Source organism: Microplitis mediator, chromosome 11 (genome assembly GCF_029852145.1).
Source record: "Microplitis mediator isolate UGA2020A chromosome 11, iyMicMedi2.1, whole genome shotgun sequence".
In the NCBI taxonomy this organism is placed as follows: Eukaryota; Metazoa; Arthropoda; class Insecta; order Hymenoptera; family Braconidae; genus Microplitis; species Microplitis mediator.
In genome coordinates, this window is record NC_079979.1 from 1,001,076 (window position 1) to 1,014,320 (window position 13,245).

General features: G+C 26.5%; 1 protein-coding gene and 1 long non-coding RNA gene across 5 annotated transcripts in view; one reads left to right on the plus strand and one right to left on the minus strand.

Moving 5' to 3' along the window:
• Positions 1-6,235, minus strand: part of LOC130677623 (uncharacterized) — a 68,694-nt gene extending 62,459 nt beyond the window's left edge. For all 4 annotated transcript variants that reach the window (XR_008991654.1, XR_008991653.1, XR_008991652.1 and 1 more), the window contains exons 1-3: positions 6,221-6,235; positions 6,056-6,139; positions 5,839-5,969 (exon numbers count right to left, since the gene is read on the minus strand). This is a non-coding gene — a long non-coding RNA (uncharacterized LOC130677623). The remainder of the gene's footprint in view (positions 1-5,838; positions 5,970-6,055; positions 6,140-6,220) is intronic.
• A 1,119-nt stretch (positions 6,236-7,354) lies between these two features.
• On the plus strand, positions 7,355-11,423 carry LOC130677612 (uncharacterized). Its single transcript, XM_057484456.1, has 2 exons — positions 7,355-7,762; positions 10,247-11,423. Exons 1-2 carry the CDS (start codon positions 7,735-7,737, stop codon positions 11,308-11,310), a joined length of 1,092 nt encoding a protein of 363 aa, XP_057340439.1. The 5' UTR covers positions 7,355-7,734; the 3' UTR covers positions 11,311-11,423.
• The last annotated feature ends 1,822 nt before the right edge of the window (positions 11,424-13,245 follow it).

A 13,245-nucleotide genomic window follows, 5' to 3' on the forward strand; every position in this document is an offset into this window, starting at 1 on the left:
TTACATAAAAAAATAAGAATATTCTCATGTAGAAAATTAAAAAATCTACAAGTGTAATATTTTTAAATATTTTTTTTTTATAATTTGTTGTTTTAAAAAAAAATTCAGAAATTATGAATTTATTCAAATTAATTTCTGTCCTCCATCATAAAATTTCACACTCGCCACTTCTATGTTAATTTTCACACAAGTAATTAAACTTTATGGTGGAGGACAGAAATTAAAAGTAATATAAAAAAAAAAAATTAATTTACTGATTTTAAAAATTAATTTAGGGTGGGAAATTTATATTGTTGGTAAAATTATCTAGTACTTGTATAAAAATTAACATAGAAGCGGCGAGAAATAAATTTCATGGTGGAGGACAGAAATTAAGAGTAATATAAAAAAAATAAAATTAATTTACTAATTTTAAAAATAAATTTAGAGTGGGGAATTAAGTATTTTTAAGGATAAAAATTTCTTACCCTAAATTAATTTTAAAAATCAGTAAATTGATTTTATTTATTTTATATAACTCTTAATTTCTGTCCTCTATCAGAGAATTTCACAATCGCCACGTCTATATTAATTTTCACGCGAGTAATTGATTATTTCTCCAACAATTAAATTTCCCACCCTAATTAAATTTTTACAATCAATAAATTAATTTTATTAATTTTTATTTTACTCTCGATTCCTGTCCCCCATCATTAAATTCGATTCTCGCCACTTCTATGATAATTTTTACTTAAGTAATTAATTATTTCATCAACAATATGAATTTCCCACCCTAAGTAATTTTTAAAATCAGTAAATTAATTTTTTTTTTCTTTACAGTACGCTCAATTCCTGTCCACTATCATTTAATTTCATGCTCGCCACTTCTATGTTGATTTTCATACAAATAATTAATAAATTTATCAACAATTTAAATTTCCCACCCTAAATTAATTTTATTTTTTTTCACAGTACTCTCAATTCCTGTCCTCCATAATAAAATTTCACACTCGCCACTTCTATGTTAATTTTCACACAAGTAATTAAACTTTATGGTGGAGGACAGAAATTAAAAGTAATATAAAAAAAAAAAAAAAAAATTAATCTACTGATTTTAAAAATAAATTTAGGGTGGGGAATTAATTATTTCTTTAAAAATAAAAATTTCCCACCCTAAATTAATTTTTAAAATCAGTAAATTAATTTTTTTTTTCTTCACAGTACTCTCAATTCCAGTCCTCCATCATTAAATTTCACACTCGTCACTTCTATGTTAATTTTCACACAAGTAATTAATAATTTTATCAACAATTTAAATTTCCCACCCTAAATTAATTTTTTTTTTCTTCACAGTACTCTCAATTCCAGTCCTCCATCATTAAATTTCACACTCGTCACTTCTATGTTAATTTTCACACAAGTAATTAATTATTTTTTTAACAATAAAAATTTCCCACCCAAAGTAATTTTTAAAATCAGTAAATTAATTTTTTTTTTCTTCACAGTACTCTCAATTCCAGTCCTCCATCATTAAATTTCACACTCGTCACTTCTATGTTAATTTTCACACAAGTAATTAATAATTTTATCAACAATTTAAATTTCCCACCCTAAATTAATTTTATTTTTTTTCACAGTACTCTCAATTCCTGTCCTCCATAATAAAATTTCACACTCGCCACTTTTATGTTAATTTTCACACAAGTAATTAAACTTTATGGTGGAGGACAGGAATTAAAAGTAATATAAAAAAAAAAAAAAAAATTAATTTACTGATTTTAAAAATAAATTTAGGGTGGGGAATTAATTATTTCTTTAAGAATAAAAATTTCCCACCCTAAATTAATTTTTAAAATCAGTAAATTAATTTTATTTATTTTATATTACTCTCAATTCCTGTCCTCCATCATTAAATTTCACACTCGTCACTTCTATGTTGATTTTCACACAAGTAATTAATTATTTTTTTAACAATAAAAATTTCCCACCCTAAGTAATTTTCAAAATCAGTAAATTAATTTTTTTTTTCATATTACTCTCAATTTCTGTCCTCCATCATCAAATTTCATGCTCGCCGCTTCTATATTAATTTTCATGCAAGTAATTAATAATTTTATCAACAATATAAATTTCCCACCCTAAATTAATTTTCACAATTAGTAAATTAATTTTATTTTTCTTTCACAGTTCTCTCAATTTCTGTCCTCTATCAGAGAATTTCACACTCGCCACTTCTCTATTAATTTTCTCGCGAGTAATTGATTATTACATCAACAATAAAAATTTCCCACCCAAAGTAATTTTTAAAATCAGTAAATTAATTTTTTTTTTCTTCACAGTACTCTCAATTCCAGTCCTCCATCATTAAATTTCACACTCGTCACTTCTATGTTAATTTTCACACAAGTAATTAATTATTTTTTTAACAATAAAAATTTCCCACCCTAAGTAATTTTCAAAATCAGTAAATTAATTTTTTTTTTCCATATTACTCTCAATTTCTGTCCTCCATCATCAAATTTCATGCTCGCCGCTTCTATATTAATTTTCATGCAAGTAATTAATAATTTTATCAACAATATAAATTTCTCACCCTAAATTAATTTTATTTTTTCTATATTACTTTTAATTTCTGTCCTCCACCATAAAATTTATTTCTCGCCGCTTCTATATTAATTTTCATACAAGTAATTAATAATTTTATCAACAATATAAATTTCTCACCCTAAATTAATTTTCACAATCAGTAAATTAATTTTATTTTTCTTTCACAGTTCTCTCAATTTCTGTCCTCTATCAGAGAATTTCACACTCGCCACTTCTCTATTAATTTTCACGCGAGTAATTGATTATTACATCAACAATATAAATTTCCCACCCTAATTAAATTTTTACAATCAGTAAATTAATTTTATTTATTTTATATTACTTTCAATTTCTTTCCTCCACCATAAAATTTATTTCTCGCCACTTCTATATCAATTTTCACACAAGTAATTAAACTTTATGGTGGAGGACAGAAATCCAGAGTAATATAAAAAAAATAAAATTCATTTACTAATTTTAAAAATAAATTTTGGGTGGGGAATTAATTATTTTTTTAAGAATAACAATTTCCCACCCTTAATCAATTTTCACAATCAGTAAATTAATTTTATTTTTTTTATATTACTCTTAATTTCTGTCTTCCACCATAAAATTTATTTCTCGCCGCTTCTATATCAATTTTCACACAAGTAATTAATAATTTTATCAATAATATAAATTTCCCACCCTAAATTAATTTTTAAAATCAGTAAATTAATTTTATTTTTTTTTATATTACTCTCAATTTCTGTCCTCCACCATAAAGTTCAATTCTTGCCACTTCTATGTTAATTTTCATACAAGTAATTAATAATTTTATCAACCATATAAATTTCCCACCCTAAATTAATTTTTATAATCAGTAAATTAATTTTATTTATTTTATATTACTTTCAATTTCTTTCCTCCACCATAAAATTTATTTCTCGCCACTTCTATATCAATTTTCACACAAGTAATTAAACTTTATGGTGGAGGACAGAAATCCAGAGTAATATAAAAAAAATAAAATTCATTTACTAATTTTAAAAATAAATTTTGGGTGGGGAATTAATTATTTTTTTAAGAATAACAATTTCCCACCCTTAATCAATTTTCACAATCAGTAAATTAATTTTATTTTTTTTATATTACTCTCAATTTCTGTCCTCCACCATAAAGTTCAATTCTTGCCACTTCTATGTTAATTTTCATACAAGTAATTAATAATTTTATCAACCATATAAATTTCCCACCCTAAATTAATTTTTATAATCAGTAAATTAATTTTATTTATTTTATATTACTTTCAATTTCTTTCCTCCACCATAAAATTTATTTCTCGCCACTTCTATATCAATTTTCACACAAGTAATTAAACTTTATGGTGGAGGACAGAAATCCAGAGTAATATAAAAAAAATAAAATTCATTTACTAATTTTAAAAATAAATTTTGGGTGGGGAATTAATTATTTTTTCAAGAATAACAATTTCCCACCCTTAATCAATTTTCACAATCAGTAAATTAATTTTATTTTTTTTATATTACTCTTAATTTCTGTCTTCCACCATAAAATTTATTTCTCGCCGCTTCTATATCAATTTTCACACAAGTAATTAATAATTTTATCAATAATATAAATTTCCCACCCTAAATTAATTTTTAAAATCAGTAAATTAATTTTATTTTTTTTTATATTACTCTCAATTTCTGTCCTCCACCATAAAGTTCAATTCTTGCCACTTCTATGTTAATTTTCATACAAGTAATTAATAATTTTATCAACCATATAAATTTCCCACCCTAAATTAATTTTTATAATCAGTAAATTAATTTTATTTATTTTATATTACTTTCAATTTCTTTCCTCCACCATAAAATTTATTTCTCGCCACTTCTATATCAATTTTCACACAAGTAATTAAACTTTATGGTGGAGGACAGAAATCCAGAGTAATATAAAAAAAATAAAATTCATTTACTAATTTTAAAAATAAATTTTGGGTGGGGAATTAATTATTTTTTCAAGAATAACAATTTCCCACCCTTAATCAATTTTCACAATCAGTAAATTAATTTTATTTTTTTTATATTACTCTTAATTTCTGTCTTCCACCATAAAATTTATTTCTCGCCGCTTCTATATCAATTTTCACACAAGTAATTAATAATTTTATCAATAATATAAATTTCCCACCCTAAATTAATTTTTAAAATCAGTAAATTAATTTTATTTTTTTTTATATTACTCTCAATTTCTGTCCTCCACCATAAAGTTCAATTCTTGCCACTTCTATGTTAATTTTCATACAAGTAATTAATAATTTTATCAACCATATAAATTTCCCACCCTAAATTAATTTTTATAATCAGTAAATTAATTTTATTTATTTTATATTACTTTCAATTTCTTTCCTCCACCATAAAATTTATTTCTCGCCACTTCTATATCAATTTTCACACAAGTAATTAAACTTTATGGTGGAGGACAGAAATCCAGAGTAATATAAAAAAAATAAAATTCATTTACTAATTTTAAAAATAAATTTTGGGTGGGGAATTAATTATTTTTTTAAGAATAACAATTTCCCACCCTTAATCAATTTTCACAATCAGTAAATTAATTTTATTTTTTTTATATTACTCTCAATTTCTGTCCTCCACCATAAAGTTCAATTCTTGCCACTTCTATGTTAATTTTCATACAAGTAATTAATAATTTTATCAACCATATAAATTTCCCACCCTAAATTAATTTTTATAATCAGTAAATTAATTTTATTTATTTTATATTACTTTCAATTTCTTTCCTCCACCATAAAATTTATTTCTCGCCACTTCTATATCAATTTTCACACAAGTAATTAAACTTTATGGTGGAGGACAGAAATCCAGAGTAATATAAAAAAAATAAAATTCATTTACTAATTTTAAAAATAAATTTTGGGTGGGGAATTAATTATTTTTTCAAGAATAACAATTTCCCACCCTTAATCAATTTTCACAATCAGTAAATTAATTTTATTTTTTTTATATTACTCTTAATTTCTGTCTTCCACCATAAAATTTATTTCTCGCCGCTTCTATATCAATTTTCACACAAGTTATTAATAATTTTATCAACAATAAAAATTTCCCACCCTAAATTAATTTTTACAATCAGTAAATTAATTTTATTTTTTTTATGTTACTCTCAATTTCTGTCCTTTACCATAAAGTTCAATTCGCGCCACTTCTATGATAATTTTTACTCGAGTAATTAATTATTTTTTTAACAATAAAAATTTCTCACCCTAAATAAATTTTTACATTCAGTAAATTAATTTTTGTTTTTATCATATTACTCTCGATTCCTGTCCTCCATCGTAACAATTAACTTCGCTGATGTGCTGTTGGCAGCAAAATGCCAAGATCAACCATAACCTGAAAACGAAATTATTGTTGTTTATAAATTATTGATACTTAGAAACTTTTGTTGTCTTTTGTAATGTTGAATTATCATGAATTACCTTCAGCGTATCAACTGATCCTTGTTTTCTTGCCTGGAGTTATGGGTTACACATCTTTTGATTTTTTCATGCTATTTGAGCGACCTGTAACATTTGTTATTAGTATTCGATTCGTTCTAAATTCGACTCGAGTTGAATAGTTAATTTGTTCCATTTTTCACTTACCTGAGTTATTTAATCAACACTTAATTAGTAGAACTCACAAAGTAACTTTAGCCTGACAGTCTAACGGATCAAAAGTTAAGGTTATGAAAGTGCAATTTTATGTATATAGCAACGGCCATTTTGATTAACCGTCACGAGGAAAGTGGCGGGTTTATTCAAATAAATTGTATTACCATTACTTGTGATATCAGAAATAATAATGATCCTGAAGTTTACAAACAGTTAATAATTTTTGAATTTTTTTTTCAATAACTCAATTACATAAAAAAATAAGAATATGCTCATGTAGAAAATTAAAAAATCTACAAGTGTAATATTTTTAAATATTTTTTTTTTTATAATTTGTTGTTTTTAAAACAAATTCAGAAATTATGAAACGTCGGCTAAGTTCAGTATCATAAATAATACCGGATGATATAATGTTTAAACTGTATCTCTTCATTTTAAATGTTTTTATCGCCTACCCTTAACATAATTTTTTATTTATAAATAAAAATAAAAATTATAATTTGTTCAATAAAGTATTAATTATTATTCAATTAATCATTATAAATTAGTAATTATAAATATATTGCCACCGTTAATTATTATAATAAACATGCTATCGGATGAAAATTAAAGAATTGAAATTGAAAAGATTTATTTTATAAAACAGAAACTCAGAAAAAAATTAATTTTTGAATAAAAAAAAAAACAGTTGTAATTTATTATTTATGAAGTAAATAAATTCGATAGAGTCTTTGAGAACCCTGAGCAGACGTTAATAGGGACTCAATTCGGTGTTAAATATTTTAAACCTAAATTATTAATCTTTTTATATTCAAAATATATAACAACAAAGTCTGGCCCTATTAACTTCTGCTGAAGAGTCTGAGAGACTCTCGTTAATTAATTCACCTAATAAATAATAAGTTACAATTATATTTTTTCCGTTCAATAATTTTTTTTTTATTATTTAGTTCTGAAAAAAAGTTTTAAATTATTAGACGTCGGCTAACTTCAGTATCATGTATTCATCTACATAATGAAAAAATTTCATCATTGAGTATATATGTGGTGCGTTCCACTGAGCGTTCACAACTCTCAAAACTCTTCAAAATCATATCTAAATACACGTGAGCGTGTGTGGTGAACGTCAAATTGAACGCACCCATGGTAGTAGTAAGCGTGTGTCTACTGTTTTTGACTTCTTTGTCTCATGCATTTATCGCAGTGTGAGTGCGTGTGTACTAACACACGCCTCATATGATATGTGTGTACGACTCGGTCCTCTTTTTAGTGGTCCTGTCTTATATGTATGTATACGTCCCACACTGATAGTTCGTGCGCCCGACCAATATTTTTATTGTTTCCTGATACTTTGGAACGTGTATAACCGTCGAGCATAATACCCTTTTTACAAGACATTATAATTACACAAATTCATTGTTTACAGTGCAATTTAAATAATTAACATTAAATTTAATTTAATAGTTAATAATAAAAAAAAGTTGCTATTCAAGAAAGTTAAAAAAATGAATCTTTTTAGAACACCAGCACGCGGTAAGTCTTTTATAAAAATATTTCTTTTATTAGAATAATTATAGAATAATAGACAAATCAACCGAATAAATAAATAAAACATAATATTTTGTTGTGTTAATAATTTATACAATTAAGTTTATAAGTTTTACAATTTAAACAGGCGCCATCCTGCTAGCCCTCTTATCAAAATAATCAATTGTACCGTTAATTTACTGATTCCTTATTAATTCTTATTAATTTAATAAATCACTTTCAATATCTTTTTCTAAAAATCTTTGAATGGAACTTAAAATCACGTTTTTTATTTGATAATAAAATCAATAGAAAAAAATAGTTGTAGCCGATTTTTTTTTTAAGTCTTAATTATTTTTTTCAAATAATTAATTCATACAATCTGACTTTAAAATATTTTATTTAAAATTGATGCTATCTTGCTTATTTTTTTAATGACATAAATCAATTCTACTGATGATTGAATAATTTCCGATTCCGTACGCGGTAAGGCTATATATTTTTAATGAATTAAATATGTAAAATAATTTGTTCTTATCATTTTTTTTTCAACAAAATAATTTACAATAAATTTACTTGGAAAAGTTTTCAAATCGAATTTGATGCTACCTTTGCTATTTAACCCAAAAAAAAAAAAAAAAAAAAAAAAAATATTGAAGCTGTGCATTTATTGTTTTGTTACTAATTTTTTAATTACGTAAGTAATAAATTAGGCATATGTACATGATTTGTCTATTTATTGAAAAAAAAAAAGAAAAGAAAAAAAATCAGGTTGCATCTTACATTTCTTGAATTGGATTTTATGATTGAGATTAAAAACAAAAGCATTTTTATAAAAACCTCAGATTTTCAATTAGATTTATTTATTTTTTATTTGTAAAATAAAAATGACAGCGTCACGTTTGTTTCAATAATTTTTAGAATTTAAATTTGAATTGTTTATTTGAAACAAATAATTTATTTCAAAATTATATTATTTAGCTACTACACGCAGAGAATTTTATAGTATTTTTTACATCAAAAATTTATAGAAAAATTACTATGTCATAGTAACATGAGGACAGTATGTAATTATTGAATAAATTACCGATAACGTAGAAATTTTTAAAATACATCGAACTGAATTTACAAGGTGCATTGTAGTTTTGACAAAGCAACAGATTAAGAAATTTAAATTTCTTGGATAAAATTACAATGCACCTTGTAAATTATGTTCGATGTATTTTAAAAATTTCTACGTTATCGGTAATTTGTTCAATAATTCCATACTGTCCTCATGTTACTATGGCATAGTAATTTTTCTATAAATTTTTGATGTAAAAAATACCGTAAAATTCTCTGCGTGTATTTTTTGAATTTCGTTATATGTACTGGACTGATTAAAAAAAATCGACTATTTTTTTTTTTTATTTTTCAAAGACACTCAAACGTTTCAGTAGGTTGAAAAAAGACGCCTGTTAAAATTGTAGCCCTTAATATTAATATTAAGTACTTCCTGATTGCGATTTTTTATTTCCCAATTAAATAACTTGGGAATAAAAGGTTTAAAGTTTGGAATTTTATACCTTGGAAATGGCGTATTGAACAAATAAGCCCAGGGTCCTAATTTGTAGGGAATTTAACGCTCCACAATAAAGGTCTCTTATGATTTTTTCATAAATCCATCCGCTCAAAAGTTATTTCAGCTTGAAGTCAAATTATTCATAAATTTCACGATCTTTTTACTTTTCCAGCGAAACTATCAGACTTATTACAAAATGTCATAGAATCTTTTTTATAAAAAGTTTTACTCCCTACAAATTATTGCTGATGAAGTTTTTTTAAATTCCGCATCATTTTCTAATTGTTTCCATTTTCATGTAAAGTTCTTAAAAAAATTTGTGTTCGGATCAATTCCATGAGCTGGCCATTAAGATGAAAATAACTAGAAAGTTATGCGGAATTAGAAAAAACTCAATCAGAAATCATTTTTAGGGAATGAAATTGTCTACAAAAAAGATTTCATGACATTTTGTAATAAGCCGAATACCTTCGCTAGATAAGTATAGAGATCACGAAATTTATTATAAATTTGATTTCAAACTGAAATAACTTTTGGACAGATGGATTTATTCGAAAATCATAAGAAACATTTTTTATAGCGCGTTGAATTCCTTACTTAACTGTGTCCTGGGCTTATTTGTACAATACGCCATTACCGAGGTATAAAATTCCAAACTTGAAACTTTTTTTTTCCATATAATTCAAATGGGAAATAGAATTCACAATCAGGAAGTACTTGAAATCAATATTAAGGGGTCAAATTTTAACAGGCGTCTTCTCTTATCCTAGTGAAACTTTCAAATGTGTATTTGAAAAAAAAAATAGTTGATTTTTTTAAATCGATCTAATATATACTTTAGGTGATGTTGGGCATGAACTCATGTTCTTTAGTTTATTATTCAGGTATTTGAACAAAAAATTTTCTTTACATTTATTTCTATACTTCAGGAAAGCGATCGAGAGGAGCACGAGGAGCACGAGCTGCACCGACAGCACCTTCCCATCAACTGAGAAATCGTGGAACCGTGGCAAATCCAACGCCTGGACGTAGTGCTAACTACGCACCATTACGGTCTTCTCCACGGAACAGGAACGCGCCAGTAGCACCAATTATCAGGGATCAGATACATAATCCGCCACCAGCACCAATTATCAGAGATCAGATAAATAATCTGCCACCAGTACCAGTCGTCGAGGATCAAATCAATAATCTGCCACCAGCACCAGTCATTGAGGATCAGATAATTCACGCGGCTGAGATGATTAATGACGCACCAATTCCAGTCATTGAGGATCAGATAATTCACGCGGCTGAGATGATTAATGACGCACCAATTCCAGTCATTGAGGATCAGATAATTCACGCGGCTGAGATGATTAATGACCCACGAGTTCCAGTCATTGGGAATCAGATCAATAATGCGGCTGCGATTATTGATGACCCACCAGCTCCAGTCATCGGGGATCAGATACATAATGCGGCTGCGATTATTGATGACCCACCAGCTCCAGTCATCGGGGATCAGACAAATAATGCGGCTGAAGTAAATGATGGGCCAGCAGTACCAGCTGATAGAGCTCAACCCATCATTTCCAATAGAAAATTTAAATTAATAAGAAAATTTAATGCCAATTTCAACAAGGCCCAGAAGATGTTCAGGAACGTAAAAAAACCCGTAGCTACTCCTCAGCTGCCTGTCGCAGCTCCACAACTGCCCGTCGTGGTTCCACAGCAGCCCGTCGTTGTTCCACAGCAGCCCGTCGCGGCTCCACAGCAACCTGTTGCGGTCCCACCGCAGTCGCAAGTGATTCAGCCGGGTTATTATTGGCCACCGTCTCCACAATATCCACCTCCTTTACAACCTTACCCTTACACTCCCTATACTATCAATCCGCTTCAACAACTTTATCAGGCTCCTTACTACTATCCATGTCCACCAAATTATTCGCCTGCACCCAACTATCCATCACCATACTATTCACATCCCCATTATCCTCCCCGTTATCAATAAATCAGAAAAAATAATCATTTAACTTTTTTGCATATTTTTTAACTTTTGTATACGAAAAATAAATTTTTGAGCTCACAATTATTATTATTTTTATTATTGCTTTTCCGAGAAAAAATAATTGGATCGAAATAAATGTACTTCACTTTGATTTTTTACAGTGATAGTTATAAACATAAATTAATGACCAAATTGGAATAAAAAACAAAATCTATCAATTTTATTAATATACTTATTAATATACTTTATTCTTATTCTTTATAAAAACTCAAGTTTGTTATAATTCACTAATCTAAGTCTATATTTATTATTTTCTTTGAAATCAATATTTTTCGGTAAAGACTTAATTTTAATTAAAAACGTTATGAATGTAAGTACTATAACAGTAGAATCCATTTCTTTTTTTAATGATGAAGCATTTGACTTACTGTTTATAAAACTTACCATATAATTATACTTGATGCACCTGAAAATCGGAACGTTCTTCACGAAACGAAAATAAAACACCAGAATGAAATGTAAAAAATCTACTGGATCTAGATTTCTGAAATGTTTCACGTAAGCGCTAGTATATCAGCCAAAAATTGCAGGCCACCCCCTACCCCCGAAACTACTCCTTAAGTCACCTGTCAGCAGTCAAATTACATGAATTTTTTTGATTTTCGTTACCCAAAAAACGTTCTGATCTTCAGGTACATTGCATTTGAAAATAAAATATTTTATTTATTTTTTATTTGATTAATTATTAGAAAGGTTGAACATAATTATTAGACTGATTCAAAAAAATCGACTAATTTTTTTTTTTCTCCATTATATTGAAAATATTGTTGGAAATGACGAAAAAAAAAATACTGTGAAAGTTTGAGCTCTTAATATTAATATTAACAGCTGCCGCATCGCAATTTTTTATTTCCCGTTAAAATAACATGCCCGATGAAAAAAGATATTATACAATTATATATAGACTATATATAGAATATATATGATTATATATAGACTATATATAATTGGATAGAAAAAATGGCCCGATCCAATTGTATACAATTTGTATAAAATCGTATACAATTTCTATACAATTGTATACAATTGGATCAGGCCATTTTTTGTATATAATTTTATACAATTGTATAAAATCTTTTTTCATCGGGTGGGAAAATTTATTTTTTAAGCTTTTGTAGCTCACGGTGGGACCAATACTTTTAAATGTTCAAAACTTATTCTACTGGGACATTTGACGCTCTATAAAAAAGGTCTCTTATATTTTTTCGATATTTTTATTTCTCCAAAAGTTATTCGAAGTTAAAGTTATATTGAAGATCACTTTTTACATTTTTTAAATTTTTTGACGCAGCCATCAACTTTATCGGAAAATTTTATAGGATATTTTTTGTAGAGCATTTTATTTCCTATAACTTATCTTAAAGAAAATTTTCGATATTTCTCACAAGTAGTAAGTTATTTGCAATTAACTGAAAATTTTCTTAAATAATCTAAATTTTGTTGCTTAAAATTAATCACATTAAATTTTTAGTTAATTGCGAATAACTTACTACTTGTGAGAAATATCGAAAATTTTCTTTAAGATAAGTTATAGGAAATAAAATGCTCTACAAAAAATATCCTATAAAATTTTCCGATAAAGTTGATGGCTGCGTCAAAAAATTTAAAAAATGTAAAAAGTGATCTTCAATATAACTTTAACTTCGAATAACTTTTGGAGAAATAAAAATATCGAAAAAATATAAGAGACCTTTTTTATAGAGCGTCAAATTTCCCATTAGAATAAGTTTTGAACATTTAAAAATATTGGTCCCACCGTGAGCTACAAAATTCCAAAACTTGAAAAATAAATTTTCCCATGTTATTTAAACGGGAAATAGAAAATTGCGATGCAGCAGCTGTTAATATTAATATTAAGAGCTCAAACTTTCACAGTAT

Excerpts from the sequence above, each read along its gene's own strand:
- LOC130677612 (XM_057484456.1), top strand. The coding sequence starts at position 7,735 with ATGAATCTTTTTAGAACACCAGCACGCG. Across the intron at positions 7,763-10,246 it reads TTTTAGAACACCAGCACGCG|GAAAGCGATCGAGAGGAGCA; the intron begins GTAAGTCTTTTA and ends TCTATACTTCAG.